The sequence below is a fragment of the Arvicola amphibius genome, chromosome 9 (assembly GCF_903992535.2).
Source record: "Arvicola amphibius chromosome 9, mArvAmp1.2, whole genome shotgun sequence".
Lineage (NCBI taxonomy): Eukaryota > Metazoa > Chordata > Mammalia > Rodentia > Cricetidae > Arvicola > Arvicola amphibius.
Window position 1 is genome coordinate 16,230,663 of NC_052055.2, and position 26,270 is coordinate 16,256,932.

The 26,270-nt window shown below is 39.8% G+C and overlaps 1 protein-coding gene across 3 annotated transcripts in view; it reads left to right on the forward strand.

The window, feature by feature from the left end:
• The first annotated feature begins 5,892 nt into the window (after positions 1 to 5,892).
• Colec10 (collectin subfamily member 10) overlaps positions 5,893 to 26,270 on the forward strand; it is a 39,862-nt gene continuing 19,484 nt past the window's right edge. For 2 of the 3 annotated variants that reach the window (XR_005286841.2, XM_038342287.2), the window contains exons 1-2: positions 5,899 to 6,240; positions 24,798 to 24,869. Coding sequence is in view for 2 of the 3 variants with exons in the window: in XM_038342287.2 (XP_038198215.1) it covers positions 6,057 to 6,240; positions 24,798 to 24,869 (256 nt within the window). In the remaining variant the exon portion in view is untranslated. Of the gene's footprint in view, positions 6,241 to 24,797; positions 24,870 to 26,270 lie in introns of all 3 variants that reach the window. The other variant, XM_038342288.2, reaches the window with a different exon arrangement.

A 26,270-nucleotide genomic window follows, 5' to 3' on the forward strand; every position in this document is an offset into this window, starting at 1 on the left:
GTGAAGTCTTGGAAATGCCAGCCGAAGTCTCCCTGGGCAGCAGGACCTAGTTTTAGCACACGAAAGGAAACAAATTTAACATAATTTGACAATTTCAAATTTTTTCCTGTTAGAAAAGCTCTGTCATCCCATATTTATCGAAACATCAAGGAGCTTGGGTAAGGCTGTTGCATAATGTTGGCACCATGCATATAATTTTCATGTACGTACCTGCTGCCTTAAATGAGTCACATGAGGACTCCTATCAACACTTTCTAGTATTATGTTGTTATTTCACTGTGTATACGCTAGGAGCGGAATGGTGACTCCCTTGGAATTTATGTTCTAGAACTTCTCCTTCAGTGTTCTGCTTTAACCTAGAAACTCTACACCTGTGTTTCCCCAGAAGAAATACCAGTTCGAGACTTTCACCCAGATTTAAAATCTGTATTCCAAGCTTCCTGCTTATAATATCCATTCTGATATTTCCTTAACCCAAAAGGCATAGATAGGTGTTTTTACTTCAAAAGTAATTTCTTACCAGATTCACTTAGTAGGAAAAATATGTTTTCCAAGTACTCTAAATTAAAGCCATGAAGTAATTTTGAGGGCAGTCTTTTTAGATAAAAGATGGGATATATGATGCATGTTATTATATATGATATACAGCCTTTTTAGATAAGAAGGTGGGTTATATTGTATCATATATCTCTGATACTCCCTGATATATGAAAGTCCTCTTTGAATATCATACTTATGAGTTCTCATGCTTATCAGTGATAAAGAAAGGGAACTATAGTTTCCAAGCCAAAAAAATAAAAAGAATAAAACCAGAAAATAAATGCTGAGAGAGATGAGTATAATATGACACCATCTTAACTTATTTGTTTCTTTTCATCTATGGTTTGTAACATTCAATGAATTCACAAGCTACATGCGTCTGCCTTCCTTAAGGGTAAAAAAGAGTAAACACAGATTAGCTGCAAAGATAAAAAAGATGCCCATTACAGTGTTATTCATACTTTTACCATCAATAAGGTCTAAAGTGCCCCCAATACCATATTGGCTAGGTATAGTTTTATATGTAAAACATATGAATAATGAATAACAACTTCAATTTTGATGTCAGATTCTATTGATGGATATAGAAAGGTACTTAATGCACTAGTTAAGGGTGGTGACTGAAGATATAAGAAATAAACCATGCCGAGTAAAGATACTAAGGACTAACCTTTCCTTCAGATTGCTAACCGCTGCTTCCCTGCGTATAAATTTAACAAGTCTACTTTTGCTGTGTTCCTGGGAATCCTTGAGAAGAAACAAACGAAGTGAAATAGATTCAGACTAAGCCAAATAATTTAAAGGGCATCGATTTCCAAAGAGCATCAGATCTGAAGTCAGAGCCGACTTTATGTGCTGCATGGTGATGGAAATGGAGTCGTTTTCAGCGCTGTGTATCTCCTGGTGGCAGATGTGGGATTCGAAGCTTCTAGCATCACTGTGGTTGCTCTCACTCACTATCTTCCCGTCACTGTCAACCTGATGACTACATCCACTCTGGACATCCTAAGTGACTGAAAATCAATGCACCTTCAAAACTTGTGAGCATCCACCTTTATGGAAAGCAAATTGTTTTTTAAGACCAAGGATTTGGGGGGAAGTAACTTACGTTTGATCTTTTGTGTTTGGCTTCTTCGATGGTTGCTTTTGGACAGACTGCTTGGCCTTTCTGAGCAGTAGCTGCTTTATCTGCAAAATGGGTTGCTTACTCTCTGTTCCACAGGGCAGACCTGAGACTAAAACAAGGTTAACATTGAGATCAGTCATCTCTTGTATGTGATGACGCTTCCATCAATGTCAGTTTCCTTCCTTCCGCATCCCCGAATTCAGTGAACAGTTAACTCAATCTATAAGCCTGTTGTTACTGAGAGGAATTGTTCCCCCTCTCACCCAGAAAGGATGTCAGTACAAATTTCTGTTACTTAAGCACTCGATTTTTGGTGCTTTGTTATGCCAGCACCACAAAATTAGTATGCGTACATTATTTTTAGATTAGCTATTAGATTGTAATGAAATCTCTGAAGAATTAATTTGTAGTCACACCTATAAGCAGACTTTCACTTTCAAACTGCAAAAAAAAATGGTTTGAAATGTCTTTCAGTCAACTCTAGATAGCATCTCTTGCAATATAATAGTTCGATAATAAAGAATATAAGGGTCTGGGAAGATAAATCAGTTGGTAAAATGCTTGCCACACAAGCATGGGGACCTAATTTTCATATGCAACATCCACACAAAGAAACCAAGCACAGTGGCCTACATCTGAAATCCAGTGCTCAGGGAGTGGAAAGAAGAGGATCCTAGAAGCTACCTGAGCAAAATTGGCAAGTTTGGGTACAGGGAGAAACATCATCTCAATAAACAGGTGGAGAAAAAATGCTTTTGTAGTATGACTGGAAACAACCTATATGCCCACAATGGAAGAATGGATAAAGAAAATGTGGGACATATACACATTAGAGTACTACTCAGTGGTACAAAAACAATGACATCTTGAATTCTGCATGCAAATGGATGGAAATAGAAAACATTTTACTGAGTGAGATAATCCAGACCCAAAAAGATGAATATGGTATGTACTCACCCATTAGTGGACTCCAGCCATAAACAAAGGACACTGAGCCTATAGTTCATGATCCTAGAGAAGCTAAATAATAAGATGAACCCAAAGAAAAACATATATAGATCCTCCTGGAAATTGGAAGCAAACAAGATTGCCAGGCAAAAGTTGGGAGCATGGGGGTGGGAGTAGGGTTTGGGAGAAGAGGAGAGGGGAAGAGAGAAGGGAGAAGGGAAAGATTAGGAAGATTTTGGGGGAGTGGGATGGTTGAGATGGAGGAAGGGCAGATATGGGAGTAAGGAAGAAGATATCTTAATTAAGGGAGCCATTTTAGGGTTGGCAAGAGACTTGGCCCTAGAGGGGTTCCCAGGTGTCCACGGGGATGTCTGCAACTAGGTCCTTGGGCAGTAGAGGAGAGGGTACCTGAACTGGCCTGGTCCCATAGTCACACTGATAAATATCTTTTTTTTTTTTTTTTTTTTTTTTTTTTTGGTTTTTCGAGACAGGGTTTCTCTGCAGCTTTAGAGCCTGTCCTGGCACTAGCTCTTGTAGACCAGGCTGGTCTCAAACTCACAGAGATCTGCCTGCCTCTGCCTCCCGAGTGCTGGGATTACACTGATAAATATCTTGAATATTACCATAGAACCTTCATCTAGCGATGGATGGAGATAGAGACAGAGACCCATATCGGAGCACTGGACTGAGCTCTCAAGGTCCATTTGAAGAGCAGAAGGAGGGAGAAGATGAGCAAGGAAGTCAGGACTGGGAGGGGTTGGTCCTCCCACTGAGAAAGTGTGCCTGATTTAATGGGAGCTCACCAAAGCCAGCTGGACTGGGACTGAACGAGCATGTGATCAAACCAGTCTCTGAATGTGGCTGACAATGGGGGCTGACTGAGAAGCACTGGGATTAGTTTCTACTGCATGTACAGGCTTTTTGGAACCCTAGTCTGTTTGGATGCACACCTTCCTAGGCCTGGATGGAGTCGGGGAGGGAGTTGGACTTCCCACAGGGCAGGGTACCCTACCCTTTTAAGACTGGACAGGAGAGAGGAAGGAGAGTAGGGGAGTGGGAGGGAAATTGGTGGAGGGGAGGAAGTGGAAATTTTGAATGGTATTATTTATAAAGCAATAAAAATTACAAAAAGAAAATAAATGCTGCTAAAGACATATAATTCCAATGTAAAAAAATGTCACCCAGGTGGTAACAGTTATGAAGGCATAAAGGGGTCATGGAGAGCTGTTGAGGCTTGGTACTGTGGGAGGCCAGGAAAGGTCACTGATGAAGGTGCAGCCTCTGGGGCAACTGAAGGCCCAGGACTGAAGTGATCATAGAAATAAGTTGAGGCTTGGCACCATGAAGAGAGCCTATGAGAGGCATTTGGTGAAAGTCAGCCCAGATGCAACAAGGGACCCTAGCACATTGGAGATGCCAGCATCATGTGAAGACCACCAAGAACAGTAGCAGCAATGGGGTGGAACAGCCGGAGCCTGGAAGACAAGCTGTGTGTGCTGCAGAAGACAAAGCCAGAGAAGTGACCCAAGCGCTTTGGAGGAGTCGAGAAGATTGGGAATGGATCCCAGATATTGGATGGGTGGAATTTTGTTTTGCTTTGATTTGATTGTGACCGTGTCTTGGTTTTTCCCTCTTAAAGTAAGAAAGTATTTTACTGGAGTCCATAGCTGAGAGACTTGAATTTTAAAAGACTTTGGGTTTTTAAAGAAACTGACTGTTTTTAAGGAACTGATAGTTTAATGTTTGAACTTGTAAAGGCTGTGGGACTTTTAACGTTATTTAAGATCCCGGGGATGAATAAGAAAGGAAAGGTTGTGGCTTAATAGTGATGTGTTTGTGTGTCAAGTTGACACATGATAGAGAATAATCAGAAGAGGAGCCTCAGCTGAGGAAATGCCTTCTTGAGGTCCAGCTGTAAGGCATTTTCTCATTTAGAGATACATGGGGGAGGGTCCAGTTCATGGAGGGAGGTGTCATCCCTGAGCTGCTGATCCTGGGTTCTGTAAGCAGATGGGCTAAGCAAGCTAGGGGAAACAAGCCAGTCAGAGGCTCCCCTCCATAGCCTCTGCATCAGTTCCTATCTCCAGGATACTGCCCTGTTTGAGTTCCTGTCCTGACTTCATTCAGTGATAAACGGCAATGCTTAAATGTAAACCCAATAAACCCCCCCCCCCAAAAAATAGAAATCTGTATTGGATTTGGGACTCTTTTCTTTTCTCATTAACATATGTTCTATATTTTGTGAAATATTAATATTAGTAGAATATTTATATTTTATTAAATAAAATATCAAAATGTTAAAAAATAAAATAAAAAACAGACGGAGAGCAATTGACACCTAATGCTGACCTCTGGCCTTCACACACACACATTCATACATGTACACACACATACACATACACATAGAGAAAGGCAGAGTCAGAGATACAGAGACAGAGAGTGAATAAAGGAGAATATTAGGAGTCCAATGTAAATGGCATATTCGAATTTTCCAATAAATGTATAGTTAAGTATAGACTGTTCATAGTAAAATAGACAGCAAGCTGAGAATAAAGATACCAGAGAAATACAGAGACCTCAGTCCGTACAATACTGTCCACATGCCTATATCAAATCAATACAATCTATAGAAAAATCTTGTCTTTTAAGAGCTATAATTGGACTCTTTCTCCCCTATTAAGTAAAAAAGTTACAATAAAAATCATACCCACACATTTCTCTTTCACTTAAATTTGTCAACTATTGCTGTGTGGATAGGCAAAGCATCTCCTTTCCCATTTTGTTACATTATTCAAATAAATCTCTCTTCACTTTATTTCCTTGAGATTGTGTGCAAGCAAGGCAATTACCAAGTCCAAAGTTGTAGTATTTTTAATAGCTTTCATATTTATTACCAGATTGATTTTTATAAAATCTGGTTATTCATTCATTGGGGGCTTACTCCCATGGTAATCTTTGGTCTCAGGAGAAAAAGCTGTGTCTTAGGGAATATTGAGGGCATCTGTGGTCAACTGCCACATTCAATAATGAGCATCACATTGTGAAGAGCTCAAAGGCATGCCCGGTGCTTGCAAAATGTGCAGCAGTCTCGGGTCTCAACCTCCTCCACCCCTGGAATGTGGTGTTTAAGCTCAGTGCAAACTAAGAAGCCAGCTGGAGGGCTAAGTGGCAATCATTTCTATTCTCTCCCACTCATGGGGAGGGTTCCAGTGACCAGCACATCCGAGTGTTTAGTTTAGAGATAATTTTCAATAAACTGTTGTCACTTGAAAAGAAACAGTCTGGACAACGTATGGCCCATTTGGGATCCTGAGAAAATAAACAACCAAGGGAATGCCCCCCTGCTTGCCTTTGCAGCCATTTCTGGAATGTACTTTCCAGTTACTTCTTTTTTTTTCTCTCTGTGGCAGGTTTTACTTAAAAATAATGCTGTTTATTTAGCATGTCTTGGAGACCCTCTTTGGAAGAAACCGCAGTCATGAATGGCTTTAACGTCCTGCTTCGCAGCAACCAATTCATCCTGCTGCTGCTATTGCTCCTGCAGGTTCAGAGTCTGGGTCTGGATATTGATAGTCGACCTGCTGCAGAAGTCTGTGCCACACACGCCATTTCACCAGGACCCAAAGGTGAGGAAGAAACCTCAGACTTCATATAATACTACTTATAATCTCTTTCCCCCACCTCAAATCCTCCCTAGCTGCTAGGTGACTTCTCTTCCTCTCCTCCTTAGTTTCCTTTGTCTTCCTGTCTATTTTGGAAACCAGTGGACTTTTAATTACTTATGTAAGTTTCCCTAGGTGGAAAGTAAGAGGAGGTGGGGAGGGGGGTGGAATGCGGGGATATGAGTCTGATGGCAGTCACCGAGGGCTGTGAGAATCCCTTCCACTGTACTTAACAGGAGATGAGGATCATGATCACTTTGATTAAAACACCTCCCTTCATTCTAGAGCTACTTTTCTTCCTCCCTTTCCCCCCCTCACACTGATTCAAAAGAGAAATTTATCTAGGAGGTCAAAGATAAAAGTGTATTCTGAAGTGTTTCCTTTGTAATTAATGGGCTCCTGAGTTCCAGTGAGGAAGATTATGTTTTAATTAAGGACAAAAAGTAGTGTATAAATGAGGATTTCTTTATTTGAAAGTGGGGTCTTTGAGGTCAACTGCCTTCAGCTGGAGAATGGTCGAATATTGCTCCCCTTCTCCCCCCAAACAGAGTCGAGGTCTAAGGTTCGGATTTGCTTTTGGCATTGGTTGGGTTTTGTTGTTGTTGTTGTTGTTTTGTTTGTTTTTAATAAATCTGTTTTCCTGGTTTCAGTTCTTTTGTTCTGAAAGTGGTCACTGTACTGCAGACTGCTTCTCTCCTGTTAGTAATTCATGCTATGTTTCCCCGGGCTATTGTGTGGAAGAATGGTAGCTGCTTCAAATCTCCAGCAGAAAAAAAAAAAAAAAAGAATTTAAATAAAAAGAAGAGAAAGAAAGAAAAGAGACATGACTTAATTCTTGTCAGCTATTTAAATTTGTATTGCTTAAAGTGCATTTTTCTTAATCAGTGAATTAATTTTCTCCTACGATCGCAATCCAGATTCTAACCTTTGATACCATAAAATAAATGCGGGCTGTTACAGGCAGACCTTGGGGCTTCCAAATAATTTCTTGGGTGAATAAATGAATAATGTAAGGGCAAATGTTCAGGAAAGAAAGTTTTGGTTAGAAATAAAGTATTTACTTAAATCCATTACTGGACTCTTCACGGACTACAAGGAAACTGTGTTTTCCCTGTGGTGTCAGGAAGACTGAATATTGAAGGCTTCCTCTGTTGTGCAACTGAGAGAATCTACTTGAGAATAACACTGCTAAGTTTTTTTCCCCTAGAAGAAAAAGCGACAATTTTCACAATGGAATAAGAACACACAAGAAACTTAATTAAATGCCCTAAACATAACACATCTCCATCAAACACCCATGTCTCCTGCAATTCAACCAATGGACATTAATTATTTACCGTTAGGCCCTGTTTTAGGCACAACAGTACACTAAATAAAATGTTAGTGTTATAAACAATAAAGAGATAAATTGTTTTGTGTAGATTTTCTGAGATGGCATGACTCTGTAGAGCAAATAAAGACAGCATTTGTGTAGACAAGAGCAAGCCCATAGGAGAAGCTTGAGAAAAGCACTCATCAAAGGCTGAAAGCAATATGTAGTCAAATCTTCAATCTTTTCAAAATCAGTCAGGTACCACCACATTCAGGAGGTTGAACAAGTTTAGGGTCATCCTTGTCTACTGTGGGCATAAAATTAAGAAAAAAAGAAAGAAAGAAAAAAGAAAAGAAAAAGGAAGTCTTTAGAAGGAAAAACAAGACACCTACCTTTTAAAAAGTTAATCCACATTATTTCATTTTATCACTTTGATCTGTACATAGTATTTATTGAAAACCAGCAGCACCCACACATCGTCTTTAGTCATTTCTTCACCTCATGCAAAACTTGAGTCTTCTCACTAGAAACTCAGGTACTGTTTCCATCTGTTGGGGCTTAACTCTCTTCCTCAGCCCAGGGAGAATGGCAAGCAGGTCATAAGCTAATGTGGAGGAATGGGGTTGCACCTTGAAGGAGAAACTGAGAGAGGAGCTGTGGGACACTGTGTCTCAGAACTTCTCATCTTTAAGATACAGATAAGAGTTTCTCATTTGAGACATACGGTCTTTGTACCAAAGGCATTGTAAGCCCCATCTCAGTAATGAGATTCTATGACTCTGGAAGGTACCATATTTCCCAAGTCCAGGCACCATGTCCAATGACTTTGGTTGGAAGCTAAGATAAGGAACCCATCTTAGGACTTGTCTCTAAGTAGCAAGCTTGGGATTCAGGCTCTGGGGCTGAACTCTTACTTGATCCGAATCGTCATGAACTGCCTTCACATTGCTGCAACCTGAGCATGGTTACTGTTGTCTTTCTTCTGTTCCACGCCGAGTATTAGAGGTGGATGCACAAGAAATACATGCGACCTTCTCTTGAATGTAAACTACATCTCTTTCCTTGTAAGAATTACAAAAGCTCCTCCCAACTCCAAAGAAAGCAGGCCTAAATACTGGGCTCCTCACAAGGAAAACAAAAATGTTGATGGCCAAGTAAGCATTTTAAAGAGCCAAATTATAGTTTTTTTCTTCCGTATCTTTTCTGCTACAATCAAACCAGTGTGTGGTGCTTTTTCCCATGGCTAATCATCTCATTTCTGTGTTTACCAGCACAGCAGTACTCTGCTCAGAAATTTCCAGATACCCTGAGAAACAGACAATTAAAGGAACTTAACTCTAAATTCGTTTGGGAGAGAGGAAACTAAATAAATTATTCAGACTTGCAGATGAAACGCCAATAATATTATCCAGTTATAGAATATGCTGTACAGCAGACAGACACACTCGTCAGCCTCATTTCCAAAGCACAACCTAACAACAGAAAAACAGTAGATTCTATTTGATCTACTTATGCCTCCTCAGCTTCTTCATGTGAAAAATGGACATTCATCATACACACTTTTTATTTTTAAGATGAAATAAATCACCACAAATTTATCTTGAACAGACATCATTAATGTTTATTTAACAAATGTTGCTTCTCTTTCTTTTGCCTGCTTATCAGCTGCATCGAGTAACAATTTTGGGGTTAAGAATCCTAGTTACTCCAGACGTCTTTGCTGGAAGTCCCCATTATATTTCTTTCTGTCCTTGAAATGTTTGTTTTCAACTGCTTGGCAGGAAATGTTCCCTTTTGATTTTTATCCCTACCATGGCAGTTTCTTTCAGCAACTTGTGTGAAATTCTGACCTCTGGTGGTTTTAGTTGAAAACAACATGGATGAGAAAAAATAAAGACTTTTGAACATCTCAATAAGATGTTTGGAGGAGGCTTGACAAACTGTGAGAAATGTTGAATACAACACCTTGTTTAATTTTCACAGCATCCATACCTATTATCAAGAACCTAAGAATATGCATGAGGAAATAATCTTAGAAAGGCCAAGTGGGGTTCCCAACTCAGTCAGAGCCACAGTTATTTAGTCGTGAAAGTGGCCTCCTGCTCTCTTGTCCGGGTCCAGTCGTTCCAAGTCATACACTAGTTTGCATTAATTATATATTATGCTTAAAAACACAGCCGCCAGCTACCCTCTGGTGGTAATAACTGGCTGTTCATTATCTCAGGACATTGAACTCATGCCCTCTCAGCTCATTGGTTGTATTGGACACTAAAGTGTGCAACAATGATTCTTATGTACTAAAACTGGTGTTTCATGTATTTGGAAGTAAGCACTATTTTAGTCAAGTCTAACACATGTTAAATAAAATATTGACATTCGCAGCTATGTAAGGACTTTGCCACCCCTTTGCACTATATATATATATATATATATATATATATATATATATATATATATATAAATTTTTATATAATTTCCATCTGCCATGTAAGGAAACTGAGGTTCATAGCTACGGTGTCACTAGCTGAGTGCCACTGAGCTGGAAAGGGCCAATTGGACTTGGGTTCCACACAGTTCCATTCTCATTCTCTGTTCCAGTTAGTCGGTTGAATGCTCTCGCTATGTAGAGCCCTCAAAGCCATGGGGAGTGTGGCATAGTAGTGTATGGGGCAGGTTTTGCTTGAAACCTCCATTGGTCCCCATAGAACTGATTCATGGGGAGACACAGGCAGACATTGGAGCACAAAGCAACAGGAGTGTGCGCGTCACTGTTCCTTAGTAAGAGAGGTCATTCTTTGAGGGAAGGCTGGAGGAGATCACCCCCGCTGGGAGGAAAAAGCCATTCTCCGGAAAGCTCCATTAACCATAAGAGAAGGGACACATATTTGGTCATCTTCTTTATGATTTGGCATGGTTTGATATTGCAGAACTGACACAATTCTCCAAATAATTCTCAATGTCCAATAAGAAGAACACACTTCTGTGACTTCCTCATAAATAAGTTTGGATACACTCTGAGGGTATCTGGATACCTCACATTCAAATTTATAGGCGTATCACTTGCCAGATAACTCTCAATGATCTTTGGTTTGTGAATGTGCGGTCTGGTGAGGCACAATAATGTCATGCCAGTCTCATGGGCATTGGTGGCCAAGTTACAAGTAGACCTGAGATCCTAGATTCTCTTCATCCCATCCTGGTTCATATCCTTGTCCTTACTGTATCTCAATTGATTGTTTGGTTTGACAGATTAGCATCAGGAAAACAGATCTATGAGATAAGTGTATGGCATGGCCTAGGGTCACATTAAGTAGGTAACCTCTATATATTAAACCGCCAGTTCTTTGCAAGTGAATTCCACAGAGAAGTTAAGCAAGTAGTGTGACTTCTTTGATTTTTATATTCCACATTGTAGGTGTTTGGAACCATTTTTTTTCTTGTTTTCCTTTGAGTAGATGCCAAGAAAACATTTCAAAGCTAGGCTACGAGGGGAAGTATAATATCCTATTCCTTCAGAGTGAAACAATGAATCAGGGGGTAGTGACTGGTAGTGATTTTAAAAATTATTTGTCTCATTTTAATAAAAGCATAACCCTTATTCTGTTCTCCCCAGTTCCCTTATGTAACTATTTAGCTATCTTCAAATCACTGCCTGGGGCCGTAGCGTCGGGTTATTGCATAGTGATAAAATGTGGGCTTCACAAAGAATGCTCAGCGACACAAAGACACTTGCTCAACTATGTTCTTAGCAGCTTTGCTAGTGATAGTGAGAACCTGAAAACAGCTGCAATGCCCCTTAACTGAAGAATGGATAAGGAAAATGTGGTGCATTTACACAATGGAGTATTACTCAGCTGTTAAAAACAATGACATCATGAAATTTAAAGGCAAATTGATGGAAGTAGGGAAAAAATCAACCTGAGTGAGGTGGCCCAGACCCAGAAAGACAAACTTGGTGTGTACACATCCTAACAAGTGGATATTAACTGTAAAGTAAAAGATAACCATATTACAATCCTCAGACGCAGAAAGGCTAGGCAACAACCGGGGCCCAAAGAGGAACACATGGATCTCCCAGGGAAGGGGAAATTGAGATCTCCTGGGTGGACTAGGGGCTGGGAAGTATAGAAATTTGAGGCATAGGGTTGGGGGTTGGAGAGAGAGGGGGAGTGCTGAGAGAGATTACTGAGAAGGGGGCTCTACAGAGTCAAGTAGAAGGCTTATACAAGGGAAACTTCCACGAGTCTACAAGGATTGTCCCACATAACACTTCTGGCATCAGTGGGTATATAGCCTGAACTGGCCATCCCCTGTGATAAAATTGGTGACTTCCCAGGTTGTCATGGGAAAGCCTTCATCCAGTGACTGATAGAGGCAGGTTTAGAGACTCACAGCCCAAGAACAGGCTGAGCTTGGAGAGTCTGGCTGAAGAGACGGAGGAAGAATTGTAAGAGCCACAGGGGCCAGGGACATGTAGGAAAACTCACAGAAATGGCTAACCTGACTCTTTGGAACTTGCAAAGTCTCAAACAACAACCAGGGAGCCTGCACAGGATTGATATAGGTCCTCAGCGTATATGTGACAGTTGTGTAGGTTGGTCTAGTTTTGGACTCCTGGCAATGGGAGTAGGGGCTGTCCCTGGTGCTTTGGCTGGCTCTTGGGAACCTATTGCTTATGCTTAATTGCCTTGCCCAGTCTGAATATAGGGGGAGGTGCTTGGTCTCATGGCACCTAGATATGCTATGCTTTGCTGATGCCATGGGAGGCCTGTCCCTTTCTGAGAAAATATGGAGAAGGGGTGGATTGAGGGAAAGCAGAGGACAGGTGGTAGAGAGAGTAGAAGAAGAAGAAGAGGGAGGGGAGGCTGGGATTGGGATATAAAAGAAAGTAAGTAACTAAGAAGAAATATTTCAAAGAAAACTTATGGACATTGGAGAAGTGTGTGTGTGTGTGTGTGTGTGTGTGTGTGTGTGTGTGTGTTTGGTTTTAAATTTGAGCTCTTGAACTTATTTAGCTATGCTGCCTTAAACCTTTGATTCCTTCAACTTTAGAAGGATAAAAAAGATATCACACACTTTAAATGCTTATTTTTAAAACTAAATTAAGTCTAACGTGTACCCTTGCTATCACTATTTCTTCTGTCTCCTGCTGCTTTTACGGTCATCATAAGTTTTCTTTCTCTTCAATTCCAATAAGAAACAAAGAAAAACATCCTACATAGGCTCATCAAATTGACTTTCCAAATGCAACTCCACTTGGAAGAGACCATCACTTTCTGCCCTTTTTGAGATTTCATGTTAGCTTCTAGTTCCACCTCAAACTCACCTTCTGTCTTCCACAGCGAACAAACCCAAGACCCCACTTCCCAACCACTGTCTTCACCCCTTTTTGCAGTTTTCCTGCTGAACTTGTCATTCTCGATGCCTTAAGTGGGGATAATAGCAGTATAAACATGGCTCGGATTATCATGAGGACTAAATGAACTTCAGGACACAACTAATCAAAGTTGGGGTTTTCTCACCTGTAACACGGGAAAGAGAATTTTCTATGTCATGGTGCCATGGTGAGGAAGAATGAGTTGGGCTACATGGAAGACCTAGTATTAATATTTGACTTCGGGGACTTTGTAAATGTGACCAAAGAAAAGGTTTAGCAAGAGCTGGAGGAGAATGAGCCTGGTTCTTACAGTTTTGTTTCTTTCTTGCTTCTTTAAGAAACACACATTATCTCTTATCTATCCTAGGTAACACATTCTGCTGACCTCCAGTTGTTGGGAGGCATAAGCCAAAGAACAACTTATCCATCTCTTGCTCATCTCAGTTTAGCCTATGAATCACTACTGGTATAACTTGGGAACTCTATTAAAATGCCTCCATCAATCCTCATAGCTCGTGCCATTTTATTCCTAACAAGCCTACCTGCTTCTATGCATCAATTGTTTGATCTGCAGTCTCCTGCCATTGCATAAACGTCTTTTAAATAATATTTTATAGTTATCTTCACTCTTTTAAGGATAAATTGTAAATAGATGCAGTAAAATTTTGGACTGTGGATATTAAAGTGAAATGGCATCTAAATAATTTAATATTTTTGTTATTTACTGTGATTGTGCTTGATTTGAGAACTCTGTAAGCATCATTTTATGTCTCTTGTGACCACTTGGCAATACTTGTATCTTTTTAGCAAATTACACACCCATCACTTTAGAGTTTATAAAAAGCTCATTCATTACTTCATTTTTAGCTCTGTTGACATGTATAAGGTTCAATTCCCATGTTTTGAAGAGAAGAAAATTTAGGCCCACTGTTCTTGCTTATGGTTCTCCTGAACTACTCAACACAGTGACCCATTCTGCTCATGTAACCATCACTGATACCTTAAACCAAGTATATATTAACTGAGTCTTGTCACATCACAAGAACTAGTTCTTCCCTAAGAAGGAAGAGTAGATGGACCACCGATTCCAACGTCTTTGAAGAGGTTACATGTACTGTGCTTGGCACTCGAGATCCAGATTCAGTCCTTTATTGTAAACCATAGTGCTAACATAGTAAGAAATAATATTTGATGGAGTGAAACTGTATTTTCAATAGTGGTGTTTCGAATGTCCTAAGATGAACCAGTATCTAGGGAAAACAAAGCTATATAGAGACAAAAGCTAAAACAAAGTCATTTCTGTGTCCTTGAACCACGTGCTGGGTCATCAGGTGACAAGGAATGGAAGATAGGAGACTCATAAATCTTCACCAAGTTAAGAGATGGAGTGAGCTGGGTGTAGCAATACGTGGAAAGCCAAACTGAAAGTCCCCTCAGAAAAGAGACTTCTGGAACTATTAATTCATCAGTGTTAGCTTTTTACTGAGGTCATCCCCCAGGAACAAGACAGACAGTCTTGGAGGAATTGTGCGGCAAAGTCAGTGCAAAACGCACAGACCAAATCACCGGCAGGTAGCTAGCAACTACATGTGTTTTTTCTGGTCTTGGTTACCTCACTCAGGATGACGCTTTTCTATCCATTTTTTTGCTTTTTCATCCATTTACCTAAAAATTTCACAAAGTCATATTTTTATCATCTGAGTAATATTCCATTGTGAAAAGGTACCACATATTTACTTATCCATTCTTCTGTTAAAAGGATATCTAGCTTGTTTCCAAATTCTGGTTATTATGCATAAAGCAGCAACTGACATGCTGAGTGAGTGTCTCTGTAGTGGGATGAAGCATACTTTGGGCTTGTGTTGAAAGTAGTGTGACTGGGTCTTGGGGTAGATTGATTTCCATCTTTCCAAGGAACTGCCATACTGATTTCCATAGTGGTGGTACAAGTTTGCACTCCCACCAACAATGGATGAATCTTATTCTACATCCTCATCAGCATTATTTGTCACTGATTTTATTTAACTTGGTCATTCTGATTGGTATACAGTAATTTCTGAAAGTATTTTGATTTACATTTCTCTGATGGCTAAGGCTGCTAAAGCTTTCTTTATGTGTACCTTAGCCATTAGTGTTTCCTCTTTTGAGAACTCTGTTTACATCTGTACCCCATTTTGAATTGGATTATTTGTTTCTTGGTGTCCAGTTTTGGGGTTCTTTATATATTTTGGGTATTAGCCTTCTATCAGATGTAAAGTTGATAAAAATCTTCTGCCATACTGCAGGCTGCTGCTTTGTCTAAATGATGATCTCCTTTGCCTTATGGAAACTTTCCAGTTTCATGAGGTCACTCACATTCATTAATTGCTAAAATTAGTACCTGTGCCAAAGTTGTTTCAGAATGTCTTTTTCTATGTCAATCAGTTCAAGGCTACTTTCTACTTTCTCTTCTATCAATTTAGTGTATATGGTTTTATGTTAAGGTCTTTGATCAATTTGGACTTGAGTTTTGTGCAGGGTGACAAATATAGATCTATTTGAATTCTCCTTCATGTAGCCATCTAGTTTGACCAGCACCATTTGTTGAAGTTTGTTTCCGATGTCTAATATTCACTTTTCCTTTTGCCATTTATTTGTTTATAAACCTTGTAAATTTATGTATATTTGCTTAAACTCTCATCAGGTCAATATGTTTGGCCTATCTTTTCCAGCTTTTGGTTTCCTCTTAATATGGACAAATTTCACATAAAAAAATCTATGTGCCATTTAGTTTTATCAAGTGTTGAAGGGCATTTGATGACCAGGGAACAAACAACTTGGACAAGATTATACAGGTCAAGACCAGAAAATAATGTGGGAAAGTTCTCTTGGTGTCAGCATGAAGGGCCATCTACTAGACTAAACAGATGTTTGTGGCATTAGCCTCTGAACAGATAACTTCTTGAAGCATTTTGGATGAGGCAGTCAAAGTGAAAAATGTGGTTTTCAGGATTCACTTGTGAGATGATTTGATGAAGCAAAATTTAGACTGATGTAAACCATAAACCGCATTTCCACTGTTTGTTGAACAGAAACTATTGTAATTGTGCTTGATGCATCAATTAATTAAGCACCATGACAACCATTTAGGAATCACCTATTTGGTGATTTAGGCATGAAAAAGGGATAAAAGTAAGACAGGGAAAAAACTAAGGTAGAAAATCAGAAAGAGCAAGACTCCCGATGGGCCTGAGAAAGGATAAATTATAAAACGGGCTTGACTACTGAACCTGGGAAATTTGAGCATGATGGAAATATTGGGAGAGAAAATAAATTAGAGGAAGAAAGAAAGACGCTGCAGGGCAGTAGCAAGGCCGGTGTTTTGTGTGTTTTCCTGGGCTGCCTTATTGCTTTATAGGCTGTTACTACAGACGGAGGCCAATTCATTCATCAGACAGTATTGAGAATGACATTTCAATCCATCACAAATTCATTTGACTGCATTGTCATTAAGCTCACATTTATCCATCTTGTCTTTTGGGATGTTACTTCTTTTATTTCAAGATCATTTATTGAGCAGGCACCTACTGCAGCTCGGACTTGGTACCAAGTGCCAGGAATACAAGGGAGACAGAATGTTGTTTCAGATCTATGCAATCCTGGGTGACACATTAGGGTAGGAGCTATACAGTGCTAGAGGAACACCCCTTGGGAAGCACCATTAATTCTCTCTGCTGAAGTGCAGCACACCTGATCTCGGAATGCCTGTACCTAGATGACTCTTGACCTGGACCTTTGAAGAACCTATCACCCAAATGAACAGAAAAATTCACGAGTTTTTATTCATTCACGTTTTAGCACATGCTGGTGTTTATTACTATACTGACAAATTTGTCTTCTAGCTCATTTCGGTCTTAGATGTAAATCTATTCTGTTGAAGCTCTCTCAGAGATGCTCCTATTTCCTAACAAAGAGAAGGAAGAGCAGGCTGTGGGCAGATGGAGGCAGGTGGTTCTTCTCTGCTCCTGTAACAGGTTCTTTTAGCATTTGTTACAGTAATTATTGGCTTCCTGCAGCTCTGCCCTTGCCATGGAGAAGGGTGTTGCTGTCTTAATCATCGTCTAGTAATTATATTATTAGGAAACTTGTATTAGCAAGTGAAAGACTCTAACACAAGCCAGAACAGCAAACAGAGGGGAGAAAGCTAATTTACAGACTTGAGTATCAGGAAAGAATTGAGCCAGGCTAGAGCCATACATGTGAGCAATTTGTTCTAGACCCAGTCTTCTTGTCTGGGTATGATTCTTCCCTTTAATTACTTCAGTGTAACGTCTGTTCTTCCTCAGGCTGTGAGGTTATATTCAGAATCTCTGCAAGCCTTAGAGACAGATTAAACCCCCTCTCACTTTTGAAAGTTCTAATTAAAAATCCTTACACCGAGACACTTGGTTTCTCAGTGGGTCACATCCCAATTTGCTCTCCAGACCATATCCGAATGAGAGTGTGGTTTCCTACAGAACATCGTGAAGCCGTTACCAAAATTACAGAATAAAAGCATCCAAAAAAGTAAAATGGGTGAATTCCATTCCCAGTGTACACAATCCTTACAAATGGAGCACATTTGAGTCAAGGACTCCGCTATGAGTTTTAGCATCCACAATCTCATGTAATTCTCAAGTAGCTCCATAAGAGCGCCATCATCCTTTTCAATGAAAAACTTTAAGAAGAGAAATAAATTCTTTAGTATAAGATTTCATTTAACTTGAAACAATTGATTAAACAACTTGACAAGTCATTTATTAGCATTATGATTTGATTATTTTTTAAATGCAATGATTTGATGAAGTGGAAGTGTACATTCTTTAACATATGGTTAACCAGCTGTTATTTGGGAATTTCGAGATTTGAGCCTGTCTGTATATGCACATATAATATATGAATACCCAAAGTGTATATGTGTGTGTGTGTGTCTGTGTGTGTGTGTCTGTGTGTGTGTGTCTGTGTGTACATTAATATGTATATATTTGAATGTCTTATCCAGCACTTAATAAACATGTGCTTCCCAATGCTGGAGCCCTTAGAAAATTATGTCATTTTAATATGGACATGATTATTTTGTACATAGTAAATTAAAATTGGTTAAATATGCAATTCTACAAAACACCAAGCATCTTCAATGGATTGTCAACCTAATTATAGAGGAGAACAAAGCCAAGGCAAGAAGCCTGATTCCATAACAAGTTGCTCAAGTGTGTGTTGCTAACATAGTTCTATCCTTCTCTGATACCTAAGTCAGTAAATTGACATTTTTCAGAGCTCATCAATATCTTTAATTTGTCATTGCCCACGCCGAGGCCATAGCTGTTCATGAATTGGTAGTGCTAAGTCACATCTTTTTAAAGTGTTGCTATTTATCTTATAAAATTCTCCCTGGAGCAGCCTTTATAATTAGGGGCAAGCGTCCCAGCTAATTAAGATGAGGTTGGTTCTTTTGTTCTGTAGGCCTAGAAGAATCATTATTTTTGGACCACTTTAGCTGTGTTAGGAAAACTCTTCATGAATGGGTCCACATGAGTAGAACCATGCATTCACGTATATTCAGTACGACGATGTAACTGCAAGTTAGATGAGACTTTTGGGGAAATTCCAAGACATCTCCTCCCCCACTGCCAGGTAAACTGTGGTTCTGTTTCTGGGCAATGCATTATTGTTTTTTGTTCTTAAGTAACCAAGGCTTGGCTTCCCTTTTCCTACACAGTATTTTCTACAGTATTTCTGCCATGCAGAGATCCTGAGAGCAGACCTCTAACCTCTGCAATGCACCCTTCCTTTACTGACCTAGCTGCTTTCCTTTTAGGATTTGCTGACGTCAAATATTAGGACAACTTCCCCTCGGTGTGTCACGCTAGGCAGAACTGTGATAAAACGTCACCATGGTCCCATAATCACCACGGAGTCATCCACTGCTCCCTCTGGAGGACAGAAAATCCGGTTTCCTTGTTTTAATGTCTACTTTACATTACACATCACCTTATTATCTTGACTCCCATTAACTAAGTGATGGTGCCGCTGCTAATGTACATGACTATTTAGACAGCTGATGGAGCCCTCCTGGAGACAATCAGCGGTAGCAATGCAAAAAGGACAGCCCTTACTCCCCCACTACATTCAGCAATACGTAGAAGACTGATTGACTGGTTTCTTCCTCTGCTGCCAATTTCCGTCCCAGAGCTATTCAAAGTTATTCAAGGAGTGATATGTTGTGGATGAATGAAATTCTTCTCAGTATGGGAAAGTCTAACATGGGTAGATACTCTAGTAATTTAAAATTACCAATGGGCAAAGAACAAAGACATTGGAAAGTTAAGTAGCACACATAAGCTGAAAAAAAAAATCTGAGTATTGGTCAACTTTTCATAGCCATAACAAAGGTTTGCATTAATGTTCAGCTTTAGAGCTAATCCATTACTTTCAGGTCACGAGTGGTGACACACATGACAATGGAAGAGTCCATGGAAGGACAATTTTTTTAGTTCATGGACAAGAAGCAAAAGAAAAAGAAGGAGCTAGAGTCCTAAATTTCATGCAAGGGAAAGTTCTCAAAGACCAAATAACTTCATACCAGGCCCCACCTGCTAAAGGCTTGACCACCTCCCAAGTCTTTAAGACAAGGACTACAGGAGATCACTGTCTATCCAAATTAGAGAGCTGGTAATTGATATGATGAGAATTTGAACATGTGATGTGTAAGATTAGAGCCTATGGACTCCCTCAGTTTATACTCAACCTTCTAAGAACTATTTCTTTCTATAACTAACCAGTAGGAATTTGTCTTCCCGCAAGCCTCTTTTGGTTTATTAGCAATTTTTTGGCAGAAAAAAAAAATGGTCTTATTGTTTGTGATTTGTTCTCAAATGACTCATGTTCACACCTGTGAACTTCGGCTTCTTACTAATCTAGTAAAAAGGTTACCTAACTGTTCATTTCTCCTCCTTACTAGATTAGACTTCAAGAGCATAACAATACAGACTAGGATAAGGGAGTATTCACAGTATTCTATGACGCTGATCTGAACAAGTATTTGAACAAAAAGCAATATTGTTGTAATAGGGATGTGTTTACACAGGAGGCTGTTCCTACTTTTTAGAAACATTTGTTGAAGTGTTTAAGGATAATATATAGTCATGTCTGTAATTGTCTTTTTCTAATCAGAAAAAAAAATAGCTGAAGCAGAAACATCAAGTTAGTGGTCATGTCTCAGTGCTGGCATGTCTGTCTTTTATCTTCCAGTGAAAAATTTGATAATGAAAACAAAAAGACCATGTAATCAAGTGAAATGTAATAAAGATTACAGGGCACTGGCTGGGGCAGTAAATACATAGGGATGATCACTTTTTGATTTCTTATTAAAACACCAACAGAAGAGAATACCAAATGAGTAGCAAATACTCTTCAACCAACTGGCTCTGCTACCTTTCACTTAAAACCATCTTATGGGGTGGGCCTGATTTTTCTCAGTTTTACACATAAGAACACTAAGACTCAGAGAGTTGAAATGATAACTTTAACAATCCTGTGCAGTCCCTCTGCCTTAGGGAGAGCTGTGTAGAAGGGACTGAATTGAAACAACAGCAGACAGGGGGCAAATTAAAGCACTAAGGGAATGGTAAACAGATGAAGGTGAGCAAGGAGAAAAGCTTCAGGTACCACGAAGGTGTAAGTATTTCAGCCAAATGCCTGGAGAAGGAGCAGTGAGGGTCCATTATGACAACCTTATTCCTGGAGGCGCAAGAAGCATCGCAGAATAATCAGTCCTTCCACTGGAAGCCGCAAAGCAGGAGACAGAGCTGGCAAATTTGAAAACAGATTGCAAGGCAGGACGAGGAGGTTGCTTTAGGGCTGAATGCAGTTTTGGGGGGCTCGGGCTGCATGGACCACTCAATTTGAACAGTGATTAGATTGTTGACAATGCCTCTCCCTCCGCTCAGATTACCCTAACCATGGAAAGGACACAGTTTCCAGTGACTTTATTTAGCATTTCCAAACTGAATGTAAGAATTTTTTTCCATACTTACTCCACGTTCATTCGTGGTTCAGACTTGAGTTCCGCTTTTTAATTTCAAACAAATTTCTATCTAAGAAAATATGGTTAACTGTCTGCTCTAGTGAAATTCTGCTGGAAAGATTACTACAGTATGCTGATGGCCTGGAGGGACAAACAAATGAGTTCTAGAAACTATGAATCAGCTTATCACAGCTTAGCTTTTCCTCGGATTTTTAAATGTAAGTGTTTATGCAAGTGATTTTTTTTAATGACGGAATGGTGGTCTTAATATGCCCAGCAATCCAGTGAAATATTTTCAAGAGGCTAAAAGACAACAATGAGATGTGGGAGTCCGTTCTAGTGCTTGTTTTTATATCTCCCTCTGTTTTCATTAATTAAATAAGCAGGACCCAAGTGTAAGGCAAAGGCACAAGCTGTTTACTTCGGCTCTAGCAGGACGGCTGGGTACAGTCATACAGATCACAAGAACCTTAGCCGGGTTTCTGCCCTCCAGGATCTCCCGTCAGGAGCCACCAGGGAGCAGCACATGACTATGTCACTCACCTTGCCTCCTCCAGTGAGACACTTGCATGGAACTGAATAGAAAAGACCATAGGGAGGGAAGCAGGGAGGAGAAACAGTACCGATATTCACATCCATGTGGCTTGCCCTTTACTGAGCAGGATGTGTCTCTTTAGTCCCTTTGGATCAGCGATCCAGGTCCCAAGAGTGGGAGAAGACTTCACCCAAAATCACTGCCCTTGGGCAGAACATGGGATCTGAAGAAAGAAACCCATTAAAATGGTAAATTTTTCATACCAAGTTTACCATTTACACACACTTCAGCCATGCAGATGTTACATGACCTCTAATTGACTTCGTTCCCTCATCCGTAAATTGGAGCTGAAAACAGCATCCTTCTGAAAAGTTGTCATGGGAATCAAATGATAGAGTACATGCCAACCAATATGGACACTTTGGCTCATAATATTCAATAACACTATCATAACATTTGTAAAGTGTCATATGCTTTAGATAAAGTATAGCAAATTCTATTACATTACAAGTATCAGGCAGTGCTAAATTCTCTGTGTAGAAGCAAAAAAAAATTGTTTAGGATGGCAGCCTATCCCTTAACTCACAGAAGACTGGATTTCTAAACAGAAATGAGCTGACACATTGAAAATAAAGAGGTATTTTAAACAACAAAGGTAATCAAAAGAATATAACTCAATCTGACAATGGTAGAGGAGACACTGTTTTCTATATAATGTCACTTAAGGGGCAGGAATGATGGAAGAAAGAAAGGAAGAGATGAAGGGACAAAAATGATCTCCTGGAAACCACATATGCTATAAAAAGGTCACTTGTTTGTTTCCCGGCTGCCCAGCAGCTCAGACCTGAAATAATCACACAGAAGCTATATTATTTAAATCACTACTTGGCCCATTAGCTCTAGCTTCTTAATGGCTAACTCTTACATCTTAATTAACGCATCTCCATTAATCTGTGCATCACAACGAGGTTGTGGTCTACCAGCAAAGTTTCAGTTTCTGGCAGCAGCTCCATGGCTTCTCCCTGACTCCGCCCTTCTCTTTAACTTTTGAGCCATCTCTCCAGCCCCCCCGCCCTTCTTTTTTAGCATTCGGTTTAGTTTCCCCCGCCTAGCTCTGTTCTACCCTATCAGGCCATGCCAGTTTCTTTATTAATTAACCAAACACATTCACAGCATACAGAGGGGAAATCCCACATCACACATACATGCACACAAATAAAAAATTCTTTATCCATTCTATCACTGAGTAAAACAATACTCAGAAAGATAAAGGGGTTTCCAGGAGGTAGAATCCCTCAACTAGTAGTGAGTGGCAAACCCAGGTCTCAACAAATCTACCTCAAAGATACATTCTATATGAATCAAGTCATTGGGATACTAATATAATTCCTACTATCTTTCTTGTTTAGAAGGTAATCCTAATTGTCAAATTATTTTCCTTGTAACTTCACTTTTCTCTCTGAAAACTTTGACAAAGTGCCAACTTTCCTAAAATCCACCATCTGCTAGGAGTCACAAATGACAACAACGTATGTGCCAAGTTTATATTAGAAGGGCAGAAATAGACATGAAAGAGTTCTCACTGGAATACGCAGAAGTTCTATGATCATTCAAAAGTACTTGACAACACAGGATCTTAGTGGAGGGTGTCTTGTTTTTTTTGTTTTTGTTTTTATTTATGAAATAGAGCAAGAATAGTTTCTACCTCCTGAAATCGTCACAATTCCATGTCAAAATAGACTTCACAGTACTTATTAACCTCGCTAAATCAACGTCCACTGGAAAACACCCTCCAGTCTACCCTTAACTCCTCTAGTCTGACCACAGAGATTTTCTAATAAGCATCGTCATAAAAGCCAGCTTCAGAAGGATCCTGTAGATGCTCTTGTAAAAGAGCCAGATGCTTGGATAACTTCCCAGCCTGGAATCTAATTTTCCCATCATTCCTCAAGCTTCCACGGTCCTGAGATGGCCGTGGTGATAATGTGGGTATCTAGTCACAACATGGTACGTGTTTTCTCTTTATTTCCAAAGCACATTCACATTCTTACCTTGTTGATTCTAAAACAACTGGACAAGTCAGGGAGGGCAGGTAATATCCCACAAGAAGGAAGAGGGAACACAGAATGTAGGAGAGAATAACATTAGGCGCTATCATTACATACCAGTTGTGCCCCAATCTTCTGTGTATATTAGCCTATGTAAACTTCTTAGGAGCCCATTCAAGTAGGTGTTACTATTTAATTTTCAGGAAAAAAAATGCGAGACTCAGGGAAGAAGGTCATATGTTCACATTCCTCCAGATATGTAGTGCAGGGGCTGGGACTCAAGTCTGCACTGTCTTCCTCCAAAATCAAAAATCTCTATCACTGACTTATCAAAGAATTTCTCAAACTATTAGCCCCTAGCACTATGTTATAATCTACAGCTTCTAACTCATAGTCCAAGACGCCTCTCCACCTCTCATTAAGCCTTTCATTTAGCTGGTTAGAATGGTTCAAGGTGCTGACACTACACTCATCTGCAGCTAAGACAGCACCACCACATACAGCTGCTTATCAGCTGATTGCTACCCCTAGCTTTCCATTCCATTTCTCAACTGTAGGGTTCCTCTAATGCTGATAGAAGAAAAGCAAAAGGATAAAGTAGACTACACACTTCTCTTTTATTAATTAATTAATTAATTTGACAACTTCATAGGTAGATTACATGATGACTCCTCTAATACCCTACCATCTCTTAACTCCCTCCCACCCCTATCTACCTCTTTTCTTCCACAAAAAATCTATTTCTTATATCTGTGTCTATTTCTTGTGTTCTGTGACCCGCTGAGTCTAACCAATGCCTTCCGTGGAGCCATGATTTGGAGCTCTCTTCTAGGTGACCATGAGTTTGGGACTACCTATAAAGTCTTGTGGGATCAACAGTGGGTTCAAAGGCAAAGAAAATGAGCCACTCCCAGCATCTACCAATAGCCAAGAGTTCAGCAATAAGGGACAGGTACCCATGAGCCCTTCTCCCATCCTTGACAAATTGCAACAGTTGGTCTTGTGAGATCTCAGTGCAGGAAACTGCAGGGACACCGATGACTGCAACTAAAGTTCTTTTTTTGCATTTGTGCAACCTCTGTGGCCTAAGTATATCCTCACATCCAAGCTGCAATGGCATTTGAGCATCATCTCTTTCCGTGGGGACAATGTGCTTAGTCCTTGTTTGAGATGATCTACAATTCTCTCTTGTCTTGTTTTAAAAGGAAAAGATGGTGAAAAAGGAGACACAGGAGAAGAAGGCAAGGATGGCAAAGTGGGACGCAGGGGACCAAAAGGTAGGCTAACCTGTCTGAAATGGCCATTCTAATGTGCAAACCTTCATTCTCCCCTGTCCTTTGTCTTGGAAATTAGCAGTTTCACAATACTCTCCATCCCAGATATATATATATATATATATATATATATATATATATATATATATATATATATATATATAATGTGCTTCAGATGGGAGTTCCATGACCAGCCCACGCACCTATGAGCTTGCCTGATGGCCAGACTTTGTCATATTTCTCAAGCCGTATGTATCATTAAGGCTGGTCTGAGCAGTTCAGACTTCTGTGGTTCAGGGAGTAGCAGTCTCTGGGAAAAGATAGGATGGTGAGTTATTAGAAACTTAGCTGTGTTTGTAGAAAGGGCTGCTTGGTCCTTTGAAGTTGCTCATCTTTTCCCAATCTCTTTATTTCTTTGCTTCTCTTTCCTTATAACGAAAAAGAAAAAAGAAAAAAGAAAAACAAAGCAAGCAAGCAAACAAACAAACAAAAACAATGTAATCAGACAGTAGTGGGTCCTGGAGGGAGTGGAAGCAAAGCAGACAAGTGTAACACAAAAGCTATTTGGATGTTTTTACGAATAAAACTAAAAGTAAACTTTACTAAAGCTAAAGAAAGAAAGAAAAGGCTCCTGCGCCACCACCACGTATTGTCCGAACACCTGAATTGCTCCACCTCTCACTGAATGGTTCCTATGGGTCTCACATTTTAAATTTTTGAATAATTTAAAGAGTTGAAAAGACCCTTAAACCCTTAGACCCTCAGTCTGAGAAAGACTGACTTAAGTCTTATGTCAGTTGCTAAGCTATTATCAAAAAACCAATTTGTAACTAGTAAATGGTTTTATATTATCACTTTTCCTTACTTATTAGTTCGTGGAGGGTTTGTTTTGTTTTGTTTTACGTTTGTTTGTTTGTTTGTTTGTTTGTTTGTTTGTTTTTAAATGAGAGGTCTCACTGTGTAGCCTTGGCTGGTTTGAAATCTGCTGTGTTGACCAGGCTGGCCTTTAACTCATATAGAAATCTGTCTGCCTCTGTCTCCTGAGTACTGGCATTAAATGTGTGTGCCACCATACCCATTTTTAAAAATCATTTTTATCATTACTTTCATTTTCTAAGGCAAGAAATGACTTTAGAATATTGTAGGGGTCTCTGATGATAAGTTTTAGGATTACAAGATCAGCAGTAAAGAGAGCTGTGGTTTATCACATCTGCAGTCCCAGCATCCACGAGGCTTGAGACGGAACCGCTGTATTTGAGGTCAGCCTGCCATTCATGGTGAACTCCAAGCCCATCTGGGCTACAGGGAAAGATGCTGTCTCAAAAGACAAAATACAGCAACAGAACTTCAGCAAGATAATTTTGGGGATCTCTTTCATCACCGGATTTTATGGCTCCACATTCT